At 43.1% G+C, this 12,358-nt stretch overlaps 3 protein-coding genes across 3 annotated transcripts; 1 reads left to right on the forward strand and 2 right to left on the reverse strand.

Annotated features, from left to right (window-relative positions):
* Positions 1-1,851: 1,851 nt before the first annotated feature.
* BDB00DRAFT_775378 (uncharacterized protein) lies at positions 1,852-2,323 on the reverse strand (the record flags this gene model as incomplete). The annotated part of the gene is made up of 2 exons (XM_053120218.1): positions 1,852-2,124; positions 2,183-2,323. 2 exons carry the CDS (start codon positions 2,321-2,323, stop codon positions 1,852-1,854), a joined length of 414 nt encoding a protein of 137 aa, XP_052973203.1.
* A 478-nt stretch (positions 2,324-2,801) lies between these two features.
* BDB00DRAFT_793062 (uncharacterized protein) lies at positions 2,802-3,673 on the reverse strand (the record flags this gene model as incomplete). Its single annotated transcript, XM_053121180.1, has 3 exons — positions 2,802-2,942; positions 3,007-3,221; positions 3,649-3,673. The coding sequence occupies 3 exons, from the start codon at positions 3,671-3,673 to the stop codon at positions 2,802-2,804; spliced, it is 381 nt and encodes a 126-aa protein (XP_052973204.1).
* Positions 3,674-4,069: 396 nt separating this feature from the next.
* On the forward strand, positions 4,070-4,677 carry BDB00DRAFT_168455 (uncharacterized protein). The gene is made up of 3 exons (XM_053116309.1): positions 4,070-4,147; positions 4,246-4,329; positions 4,429-4,677. The coding sequence occupies exons 1-3, from the start codon at positions 4,129-4,131 to the stop codon at positions 4,536-4,538; spliced, it is 213 nt and encodes a 70-aa protein (XP_052973205.1). The 5' UTR covers positions 4,070-4,128; the 3' UTR covers positions 4,539-4,677.
* The last annotated feature ends 7,681 nt before the right edge of the window (positions 4,678-12,358 follow it).

The following is a 12,358-nucleotide window of genomic DNA, read 5'->3' on the forward strand; positions in this document are numbered from 1 at the left end:
TTTTTTTTTGTATGAGAGGTGGATAGCCTCTGGGATTTTATTAAAATACAAGTCACATGTTCAAAAGAAGTAATGTGCCTGCGGCCGCAAAACACTGATGAGCGAAAAGATACAGATACAGAAGTAGGTATATATAAGAAAGGGGTTTGGTGGTAATTTTTTTTTTTTTAAAGGTCCATATAAGTTTGTATCGCATGTATGGCATCTGCGGATACATGTGAAGAAGAAAAAGGGATATTGTTAAAGATATGGTTCCAATGGGCGCGCCAAATATGTAGTGTAATGTATGAGAGAAAGCATAGTAATTGCTTGGCAGTGAAATGATGATACGGTTTCTTGCATGTTGTGATAAAGATCAAGGTAGACTCGAGATTCGGATCGCTATGCATGAAGTGTTGCCAAACATTTATCCAGACCGCCCGTTTGAGGGGGCATTGCACCAAAAAATGGTCACGGGTGTCTTCATCTTGGCGACAAATAGAGCAGGTGCGATTCGGCAAAAAATTGGTAGTGCGTTGGTAAAGTAGACTTGCGGTGGGCAGTGTGCCATGGAAAATCCGGTAAAAAATGTTTCTGGTGGTATGATCCATAGGCGTTTTCCAAAAGAGATGCCAGTTTACTGTAGAGTAGGGTGGCGTCGGGTGGAGTCGGGCGATGATGGCAGTACGATAGTGTTTGGTGTTGTTGTCGGTGATTCCAGGCTGATTGAGTAGCTGACGGCTGAATGGTGTGAAGTCGGTATCACCAGGTGTTGTGGGATGGCCACCACCAGTATGGTGTGGTGGGAGGCATAAACGAGCGAAAAATGGTTTCAGTATGAAGCGAAAGGCAGCAAGGTCATGCGTAAATCGTGTAAGCAAGATCGGCCTTGTTGCTGGATCATTTCTTTGTCGTAGTAGTAAATGTTGGTGTGTGGCGTCGTAATAAAACAAATCTCGGACTTGCAGTTTGTTGTATCCAGGTCGACGTGGTTGGGGCACTGAGGGGATAGTCGCAATAACACTTTTCAGAGGTAATTGTAGTGCCGTTGCTTTGGTGATCCGAAGTGCCTCCCAGTCCATGTCCAACTTGTCCACAGCGCGGTAAACCCCTAATATAATACTGTGCAGACCTTCAACATATGCGACTCTTCTTTAGCTCTCAGATAGCCATGTAAAGCATCGTAAGGTAGCCCATCACCTATGGTATTAAGAAGATTGGCATGCTTTCTGAACTGGCTGTTTTTCGCCAATATACTAGAAACACTGTACTCAAATGGGCTCAAGCCTGAAAAACATTTATTGCGGTTTGTGAGAAAAAAACGGTAGAAAAATATGTAGAGCATGTCTTTTACCTATCACTGAATGTTTTCTAGCGACGTTATTATAACTATCCGAGCATTTTTGGACGGGCTGAATCTTTTTGGCCTGAAAGATTTGAGTACGGTTGTGACCTTTGTAGAGATGTATTATCTATTTAGTGAGTAACTAGGCATATAGTTAAGGAAAGGAAGAAAAGAAAAGAACAGGAAATATGTATCCTTACCCGTTGCCTTGCTTCTTGAATGCTCGATCAATGATGTCATAGATTGAAACGGCTACACGAAGAATTTCATATGCATTGCTAACTTTTTTTTTGGTTCGTCCACTTTCTGTGGTGGGATCAGATGTTGCAAGTGCTATGCGTTCGTTCCATTTTTGTAAAAAAAACTTCTAGCTTATCCAAATAGTTGGCATCACGAAGAGCTTTTTCGGCGTCGTTTAGCAATCGAAGGGCGCGCGCATGTTTCCGTTGGATTGTAAAACCTAAAATATTTGCGTTAATATATAGTGCCATCCTCTTTTAAGGCTTTAGCATCCATATATAATGATTTTATGTACCAATGTTGTCAATTTTTTCTTTTGCGAAAAACTCGAGCGCAATAGTAAAGGCGAGTCGCCTGTTGAGAGACGACATAGTACGTGTGATGGATACAAAACCGTTGAGGTATGACCACATTCGCTCTAGCCACTCGCCATCGATCATGCCAAAGCCTTTTACCAAACGAGGGTGAAATTGGATTTGGCAAGCAACATTGTGTCCGGTAATATGAAAGATACCGACCGCAATGGGAACATCTTCGATGTCCTTCAACTCTGGTGTTTTCTAGAAAATTATGTTAGGATGTGGACACCGTGCACATGAGGTAAGTTATAAGTAGTACCTTTAAAGCAGTTCGTAGCTTACAACCAACATCGTACATAATACGAATGTTGTTTCCGTACAGTTCGTTGTATGTCACTTTTTTCAAGACACTAAGAACATAGGTATAACTAAACGTACATAGAGTGAGTACTTTATACATGATGACAAAAATGAGGAACAGCAAGCTAAATACCGTTCGCCTTTGCTACGCATATCGACTATAGCAAGTGGAAAGCCGTGGCGACCACAGGTACACGCAAAAGCACCGGTTTGATCAAGACCCTTGGTCGATCCGCCTTGCTTTTCAAGCGCGCCAAAAGAGGCACAGCCATCTTTAGCCTTATACATGTAATCAATATAACTGTATTAGATACTGTTACATGACTCTCAGAATATTATCTTACCGATTCATTATAAGGAAAGAGCTTTTCATCGTTAACCCAGAGCATGTTCACTTCTTCTTCATCTTTAAAATTTACACCCTGGACATCCTTTACGTGACGAAAGCGCCGTAGTTGGAAGCTTCCGTCTAGTGCTATAGTCTTTTCGTGCTCCTACCATATATTAACCATGACAACCATATAAATATGTAGGCATACTTTTGTATATCTTAATTTTAAATCAAAAAAATTGAATCACTACAGTACCACGTATCTGCAACCTGGGCAGACATTGTTCTCTACACCGAACTCTTTCCTCAACTGCTTTTTCAAGCTTAGAAGTATTCTGCCAAAGATAGGCAGCGCATCGTTCAAGCGAGACTTGAGAGAAGCAGGAACCTAAAAAAACAAAAAGTACATTTAAAAGGTCGCTAGATGAAAGATTGCCCAGAAAAAGTAATACCTCTTGCTCAAAATCTGCTTGTAGCCATTTTGCAATATTGTGCACAGAGACGCGGCAAATGTAATGCAAATTGTGGATTGTCTGCATCAACTTGATATGCACTGCATGGCCGGGGGCTTTTGGCGTCAGAGGAACCTTATGACTGCGCATTAGCACCAAAGGCAAACCGTAGTCAGGGCACGACTTGCAGTATTCGATGTCAAACTGTCGAATACCTAGAAAAAACAAGGGTATTATTTACTTATAAAGTATCCCAAAACCAATACTTACCGCACTTAAAAGATACAGGCGACAGCCTTGTGGGCTTTTTTATCAGCAGCGCAACCGCAAATCTTATGGGTGGCAGGCTCGAGTGCCTATGAGACCGGTGCTTGCTTATACCCTTCTTTATAGACTTTTAGCAACGCAGGGAAAAGGTTAGACCAGCGTACTGCACGCTTGGCAGCTGCAGTCTGACGTCTTGGCTGATCGTCAACTTCGTCCGCCTCATCATCAGTTGAGAAGAATTGGCTGGCAGTGATGATGCTCGAATTTCGAATGGCGTGGTTATATCACTTGCAGTCGACTTATTGACCGTGCTTGTCAATCTGATAAGCTTCTTCCCTTTATCCGAGAATTGATAGGCTTTTGTTGTTCGTTTACGCTTTTGACGTATATTGGGAGACATGCTTATTTGCGCTGATAACAGGAAATTCAGGCACACTCAGCCACTTTTTGTGTAAGCGGAAAACTCATTAGCCGTACACGCATAATTTGCGGTTTGCGGAATCATTGTTCCTAGGACGAAGTTCAGTCACTCATGTGACAAACTCCGCCTACCTAGCCGTTTCAAAAAAATCACGGAAACGGATTTCGGAAATTACTTTCTCCGAACGGTTAATCATGTAACCAAACCAAAATCCGTTTTTTCAGAAAACAATGCTAATCAAGCTCTGATTGAAAAATAACTGTGAAATTACTACTGCTATGTCCGCACGCACACTATATAAAATGACACGCTATGTACTGTAGCCTTTTCTGTTATATTATCTCAGCTTCTCTACCTGCATTATGTAGAAAAGTGGTTTTTTTTCATGGAACCTTCCATCCCTGGACGGTTAGCATCATTCTCTTGCAGTGTCCATGCTGATAAATTCAACCGGTATTTCTCTCATGATAGTCCATTCATCATCTTGCTGACAATAATAAGCTTTAGCCAATAGCTTGTGATATTTAAAGTCAATCCACATCAATATACAGTAGAATTTCTCACTGATTGGAGCGAAGATAAGCCTGTAGTATCGTGCTGTAAACCAGGCTGTTGTTATACTACACAGCCACTTAGTGCGTAGTATAGTGTCTCTGGTGGCTGACTTGAAATTCCAAAAAAACTGAGTTGGAGCGTGGGCCTTACCAAAGTTGAAACCTCTGTTTGATCTTTAGTCACCATGCTGCAACGAATAGCCACTCCCAGCTATATATACTTACTCCTTGTGGTCGCCTTGCTTTTAGTTCTCAGGGTCCAGTCTACAGCACGCCATATTTTAATGTGACATATCAGAACAACCCATCGAGAAACGTGCGGAAAGAAAATCAGTTGCTATTCTGGGAATTCTTACGTCTCTTGATAATGCTCAGAGTAGCCGTGATTGCCTTCTTGGATCAAATATATACACTTCTCGTTGGCAGGCGTACATTTAGCCTTAAAAGGAAGAAAAACCACGCTCATTCAGTGTTTTTCTACGTCATATATTCACGTATGTGTGTGTAATTTTTCTAGACTCAAATGGCAGCACAACAGCAACAACAGCACTATCAACAGCCAGTACCACCTCCAACGCAGCAAGTGCAGCCTATCCCGCCTGCGACCATGTCATAACAACCACCACCACCACCAGGTCCACTTTCATCTACCGCTGGTGTTGACCCTCAGCAATAACCACAACAACAGGCAGCCATCACAGATCCTGCTGCTGCATTAAGCCAGTTGGCGTAGATCTTGCAGAGCCAACAACAGCACCAGCAACATCAACAACTGCCATCTTACCCACCGTCTTCGGGTGGATGGAATCCTGACCATACGCCACAGTAATACTGATAAATTGATGAAACAAGACGTAATGTGTTGTTATATATGTGTAGAAATGATATCTTTAACCTTGATGATAAATATGGCATAGAAACGAACAGTGATACTTACGTATATATCTTGTGCTCAGCCGAATTACTCCTGTAGTTAATTACATGTTATGAGACCTCGTCCATAATACAATTGTGCAGTACCGCTTGTTTCAAGTACGGTGAATTTACACCATCATCATGACGTAGGCGGTTATGGGCTTGTTAATCTATATTTCGGAAGCTAACAGTTTATTATAATATTCGACCTCCCCTGACTTGGACTATCTTAAAACTTCGGCATGCGTGCTGTATACGCACAGGCCAACGGTTTATCACACTTAACGTTAAAACTATCCATTTAAGGAAAACAGAAATCGGCAAGGACGTTCGAAGCGATTCCAACCATGACTACCCACCCATTGCAGCTATCACTCTCAAAAATCATATTCCAAGACCGTCTCATGGATTTACGTTTTGGCCACCCAAAAGGCTATGTAAGCCCCTAAATGTTACAGCCAACCTTGCCTCATATAAGCTTATTTTTACGTGCCACACTGCATGAACATGATTTATTTGTTTGCACGTACAGTAGCTCTTTTATTTTATACAGTGTGACGCTACATCCTTCTATCGCTCATGTATTCCGAAATTCTATTTGACTTTGTGTCATTTGCCCTTTAGAAAGAAAGCTCTAAGCCAGCTGGATGTACCTGCTACTGTATACATGGAGCTACTAATCCAACTAAATGCTATTCGTACTTTTCAAATTGTATTAAAAAAGGTAAAACTGTATTTTATTCGTAATTTTTTATGTATCATCGAGAACAACTTCGAGATCGAACGTGTCATCCCAGCTTATCACTGACGATGAGGTTGAGCTTTGTGACGGACTAGGTGAATTGGCGAGAGGGCGATGGTGCTGTTCTACAACAGCGCTTGCTCCAGGGCTCGCATCGCTTGCTGTTGACATTTCGTTAGGGTCATAGCTTATAGTTGTTGCCATCGATTGGATGTTGGGAGAATTGTTTGACATTGACCCGCGTGTTTCTTTGAAATGCCATATTTATAGCTCACGGTTTCGTCACCAACTCATAAGTACGTATAATACAAAATAACGTCATCGATGTTTTTTTTATGTGCGAAGGATATAAAAAATGGTTGGTGCAGAAAATAAATCGGGGATGTTACAATGTAGTTCGATAGCACTTTGATTAAATATATAATATATAAAACCACCTTCTCTTTCCTGCAGCTAACCTGACGCTAAGGCCGTTTGTGGATTATCGCAGACGCTTTATTAGACCGTTTCGGTCATGTACACTCCATATTCCATCGCTTGATATCTTCAAGTATCGCTTACATCCTACTATATCACTATAAATAACATTTGAGGCAAAGTTGGGTCCGAGCTTGTCGAGGATAAACATAATCGTATCCGGAGTTGCCACTCGGAATTCCATAAACAGACCGAGGTAATCCATTTTGTTTTCTGACAAAGAAGAAGCGAAACGGCGCAGACCAAGATCGGTCAACAGACCAACACCACCACCATGATTTATCCCTTGTCGTCGTTGTTGTAGTTGCCGTTGTCGTCGACCTGAGACGCGCAAAACAAGGCTCAAACACGTCATTCGGTCGCTCCAATCGGGTATGGCATCCAGTATTCGGTCCGTAAGCACATTCACAGCGTTTAGCTGCAATTTTTGTAGACTCTGTCTACATTTCCCTCTCAGCAAGCACAGCAACCCTTCTTCGGTATCTTGGAACACTTGCGGAAGATGATGTGGAGGGAAGAAAAGCAGAAGCGGAGACAGGAAGAGAAGCAGAAAGAGAAGCAGAAGAGACAAGAAGAGCAGAAGCGGAAACAGGAAGAGAGGCAGAAGAGACAGGAAGAGCAGAAGAGACAGGAGGAGAAGCAGGAAGAGCAGAAGCGGAAGCAGGAAGAGAAGCAGAAGAGTCAGGAAGAGCAGAAGCGGAAAACAGGAAGAGAGGCAGAAGAGACAGGAAGAGCAGAAGCGGAAACAGGAAGAGAAGCAGAAGAGACAGGAAGAGCAGCAGGAAGAGAAGCAGGAAGAGAAGCAGAAGCCGGTTCTTGTTGTCTACCTGAAAGTTAATATATATTCAATTGTGGTTGCTCTAGTGTAGTAGTTATCATACCTCAACTTGCTGGATCTGCCGTAGTTATTCCAGCATTCTTGGACGATGTGGCGAGCTGCCCACTGGTCCTGGCAGACAGCAAAATCAATTCCCTGCTTCTTTGCCAGGTTCGTGAAAAGGCTGATAGCCCAGTTGCTATCCTTGCTTTGCAGCTTAGCAAAGTAGCAGGTCGCGCTGTTGTCAGCACGATCCCGCAATCTCTTCTCCAGAACGACCACAACACGCTCCCGGATGTGCTTGATGTCCGTCTTGGCTTTGATCAAAGCACCACCTTCAAACTGGTGGTAGCCTTGAAGGAGAAGGCGCTCGACATCATCCTTGTTAGCTTTCTTCACCATCTTCCCCTTGGTATTTAGAGCCACTGGGTGGGGAATGAGGGCAACCGTCTCAGCAAGTTCTGCTTCATCGACAACTGGCACCTCGACTAGGGATTGCGCCGTTAGCAGTTGGTCGAGCTTCTCCAGAATGATTGCTTGATTCGTCTCTACATTGATAAGACGATGCTCCATACGAATGATGACTTGGAGGAAATTGAGGTTAGCGTTGGAAGGTGTTTGGTTAGTGTTCATTTTTTTAAGAAAGAAGCGGTAATTTAAAAGTATTTGTCACCTTAATTAACCAAGTGGCTATAACATATCGTTCAATTGAGACTTGCCTATCATTTCATACTCATCGTCCACTATCCACCATGCCCATATATTGTTGCGATAACTGCGATGAGACCTTTAGGTCTGCAATAAAGTACAAAAACCACGTCAAAGAACACAAGCGGGAACAGTGCCGTAGCAGCAGCAGTTCGCCTCCACCAGTTACTGCGTTGGTGTTAGCACCCGACCTAACGAATGCCGATCCCGGTACCTTGATGGGAAACGCTAATCTCGAGGTCCCTCCGGAGATCATTGCGGCTGATCGCGAAAGTGACAGCGTAGACCACGAGACCAGTGACAACGAAAGCTGTGGCGAAAATAACGACGAAGGTAGCGACGTCGAAGCTATGCTTCCACTTGAGGACGCGCCAACTCGCATTAATGAAGGGGATGTCGAAGAAATCGATGTTTCAAATATCGAGCAGCAAGCCGAAGATAACAGATGGGATCTCGAACTATTGGCGATTGTTCTTAACTACAATCTTCCGAGGGATTGTCATGACAATCTGATTAGCTTAACTACAATCTTCCGAGGGATTGTCATGACAATCTGATTAGCTTTTGCAATCGCTTTGCGAAGCACTCTATCGACAGCTTCAGTAAGTAAATGAGTAGTGATCAATGTATATACATGTTAAACATTTTTCGTAGTGGAAAATCGCAGCTTTAAAGACTTGTGTAGCCCATACTTGGCCAGCAAAAGGGCTGGATATATTTGCCCTATCAAGCCGAGGAATCTGGATATGTGCGCGGACGGATGTGTTCTTATCACTGGCAGTCAAGACAAGTGCCCAAAGTGCGAGAAGCCTCGTTATTTGGAAAACGGGAAGCCTGCACAGGTCATGAGATATATCCCTATCTCACACCTTCTTGCAAGTTTGTTTGCCACCGCTACGAGTCGCGATACTTTAAGATTTGGCAACAAGAGTGTAGGAGAAGAAGGCGTCACGCCTGATATTGTTGATGGGCGTGCCTTCGAAATCTGCCGCCATTTTTTCGATGGAGAGTATGACATTACGCTTGGCTTGTTTGTGGACGGTTTCGTGCCATTCCGTCGAGGCCGTAATAATACAATATCAATGACGATTGTCCACCTTGTAGTCTTCACGCTTCCTCAATCCGAAAGGTATTCTAGCAACGTATAAAGGTTTGATTTGGCACTGATATAAACCGGATACTATATAGATACAAACTGAAGAATATGCTCCAAGTCGCCATTATCCCTGGACCATACAAGCCCAAAGACATTCATAGCTTTTTAAAGCCTTTGATGGATGATCTTCAGGTTTTGGGAACAATTGGAATGCGAGTGCGTTGTCCTGGCATTCCTGCGCCGATACCAGTAAAAGCGCATCTCATGCTTGCATCTGGAGACATACCTGCTGTCACGGATCTTGCATGTCACTCAGGACACACTTCGTACTACGGCTGCAGAGTATGTGTTATCCTTGCTACAAGTTGCGTCAGTCCCAGTGGCAATGGCCGAGCAAGATATTTCGTTGGTGGAGCTCAGCTGGACCAAAGCAGAAGCAACCGCGAGTATCTTAACGGAGATACGGTAAATATCTGAACATAATGACTATGATATAGAGGAATACATGCGTTACTTAACAAAAAAAATATACTATCATAGCGACGCGGTTTGTATGGGACACCATTAGCAGCCTTACCGACATTCCATGGGTGCATCATTTTTTGGACTTGATGAGATGCATTTAATTGGCCAGAACATCGCACACCAAGTGTACAGATGGATCACGGAAACCTATGCCAATGCACAATTACCATTTGCCCTCAGTGATGCCGCTATCAGACAGATGGGTATAGCTATGTCGGAATCTGTGTCGAGTCTTCCTATAGGATTAGATGGTGCATTATCAGGTAACAGACATACGAATGTGTGCGTGTTTCTCTTTTGCATAACATATCGATATATATACTCCTATAAGATATCTTTACCCGTCCTGCAAGTGCACGTGCGGTTGACTGGATTGATTTCCTGTCACTCGCTCTGCCATCGATAGTGTTTGAGCAGTTGAACGCTGCTGGATGCCAGCACATCGAGCAACTTAATAATCTGGTTATTGCGTGTGCCTTGGCTCTTTCTTGGGATATAACCGACGAGCAGCTTATTGACATGGATAAGTAAGTTACAGTCATTTGATTAACTACTTAACTTAACCAACATTTCTTTTTAGCCGCATCAATTCTTGGCATATGTTCCTCTCTGGTCCCCATATGCCCAATAACATGTACACCATCTGCCACCACCTTCTGCGACATGCGCCAGATATCATTCGCATGCTCGGACCTCTCAGATCGATTAGTGCACGTCCCATGGAAAGAGCCGTTGGTAAGTGATGTTTACATGTAACTGTCTACTTCATTTTTAATGGAAACTTGCAGGTGAAGCCAAAAGACGTATACAATCAAGGAAGCTTCCAGGAGTTAATGCCCAGAATGCAAATGTCAAGACTGCCATTATCAGGCTCTTGGGCAGAGTCCTTGATTTTGAGCACTCGACCACTAGCGACGACAATAAGGCGAATGACGTCTTTTATGTTGGTTGCGATGAAAACGGGGTGAATGACTGCGATGATGAGGATGCGCCAGAATTGAGAGGGCCTCGACTGAAAAGGGACGCCAGGTTGACAGACTATAGTCATCTGAGACTTAAGGCTCACCTTAAACAGTATTACAAGAGACTGCGAGCTGGCGCGGAGCGGAATGAGGGAGATAGGATGATGATTGATGGCGAAGATGATGTGATGGGACTCGACGAAGTTGGAAATGCTCTTGAAGAAAGCATAGTTGTCGCACCAAACCTTTTTGTAGACGGCACTGTCTATGAGAGTCTAGGTGCTGGAAATTTGTGCAGTAGGATGGCACACTTTATCCGGCTCGAACTTCCAATGGACAAACACTACCGTTTCGCAAACAGGGAGCAAGAGACCATTTGGGGTGATTTCTTCGGCGACCTTCATCTTTCATTCGCACACACATATCGAGGTTAGGAATTACACTAAAAGGATACTAATCACTTTTGGAGTGTTATAGGGTAGGCGTTTTTTTAACGAAGATTGTGGTGTTTCAGGAATAACCCGCATTCTTTGCTTGGTGGAACTGAAGCGCGACGTGAAGCTTTCTCAATGGGGTTACCCCACAGGCTCATCACGATCAAATACAAAATGGTATGTCACAGAAGCCCAAAACATTCGAAGTTTTGCAGGTACGATCAAATCATCCATTTCAGAAAACGGTCTACATTATGTATATCCTGGATTAGTCTCTGGCTATGTGAACCTCGGAGACATTAGAAAACTCTGAAATCCGCAATTGACTACACTTCTACTGCATCTACCCATTCGCCCACAAAAGCATAACGAAGGTTTGCTCAATTCCCGTTATTCACATGTGTTACTCTCTTTATTATTACCTTTAACTACACCCCTTTCCTTTTCAACTTTCACGCCTTCCCACCACAAACGTATTATCTGACTCGTGCCTCTTATATAGTTTAAAAATTTCATTATCAAAGACCTAGCTCGTCGAACAGTTCATCTGTGGTCTGGAGTTTTCGTATTGTTTCCTCAGCAGAGATGCTATGTTTTTCGATATCGTTCGTACCAGTCGAAGGTATTGTTTCTGGCGCTGAGGAATCGTCGCCGGGAGAGTTTGCGCCATACAAATATGGGAAGGAGGGTGAGTATACATGAGTGGAGCCAGATCCATTGCTGCAGGTATTTGATGGCGGTTCTCTATGTATACAGTTACAAAACTTATTTACTACAGTGGCAACGAATGACAGCGTGGGATCGCTATTTACTTACCTTTGGTCGCATATAAAACGCGAAAGATCCAAATCAGAATCATAATCACCTCTCTCATATTCTTTGTTTATAGCGTCCAAAACGTCATTGCAGTGTTCTGCCAAGTTTTGGCGCGGAACGCCACGCGTTGCTTCGAGCAAAGCTTTTATTCTATTTGGATCGTGAAAGTTAAATAAATAAGGGACTATGATAACGTTCTTCTTTGCACATACAATAAGCGCTCCCTGTTGTAATGTTGACGCAAAATCCTATTCACGTCCAAAACTTGTTCACGGCAAACGCAAGATCGGCTGTTCGTTTCCTCAGTAGTTTTGTACAAAGAGAACATGGCAGCAGTCAAATGAATAATAAATGTACCCAGAGCATTTCAACACAACCACTGGTTATTTAACTTAAGCTCACATCAAGATAGTACTGTTTAATCACAAAAACATCACAAGAATCCACAAGAATCCACAAGAACCACCAAAAAAAATTGTTTTTTATGCTTTTTGCCGTTGCATGAATGTGAGACAGCAATTTTCCTTTTCGAGTTTGGACCAAGGCGTCGTCTCAACAATTTGTTGAGACTACGAATCGCTCAATTTGGAAGCTTCGACCCACCTTCATATGGAAGCC

Source organism: Zychaea mexicana (genome assembly GCF_025766255.1).
Source record: "Zychaea mexicana strain RSA 1403 chromosome Unknown BDB00scaffold_160, whole genome shotgun sequence".
Taxonomy (NCBI): Eukaryota; Fungi; Mucoromycota; class Mucoromycetes; order Mucorales; family Lichtheimiaceae; genus Zychaea; species Zychaea mexicana.

What these genes read in the sequence shown, in the direction of transcription:
- BDB00DRAFT_168455 (XM_053116309.1), top strand. An exon ending in TTATACTACACAGCCACTTA is followed by an intron (nt 4,330 to 4,428) that starts GTGCGTAGTATA and finishes TTTGATCTTTAG; the next exon opens with TCACCATGCTGCAACGAATA.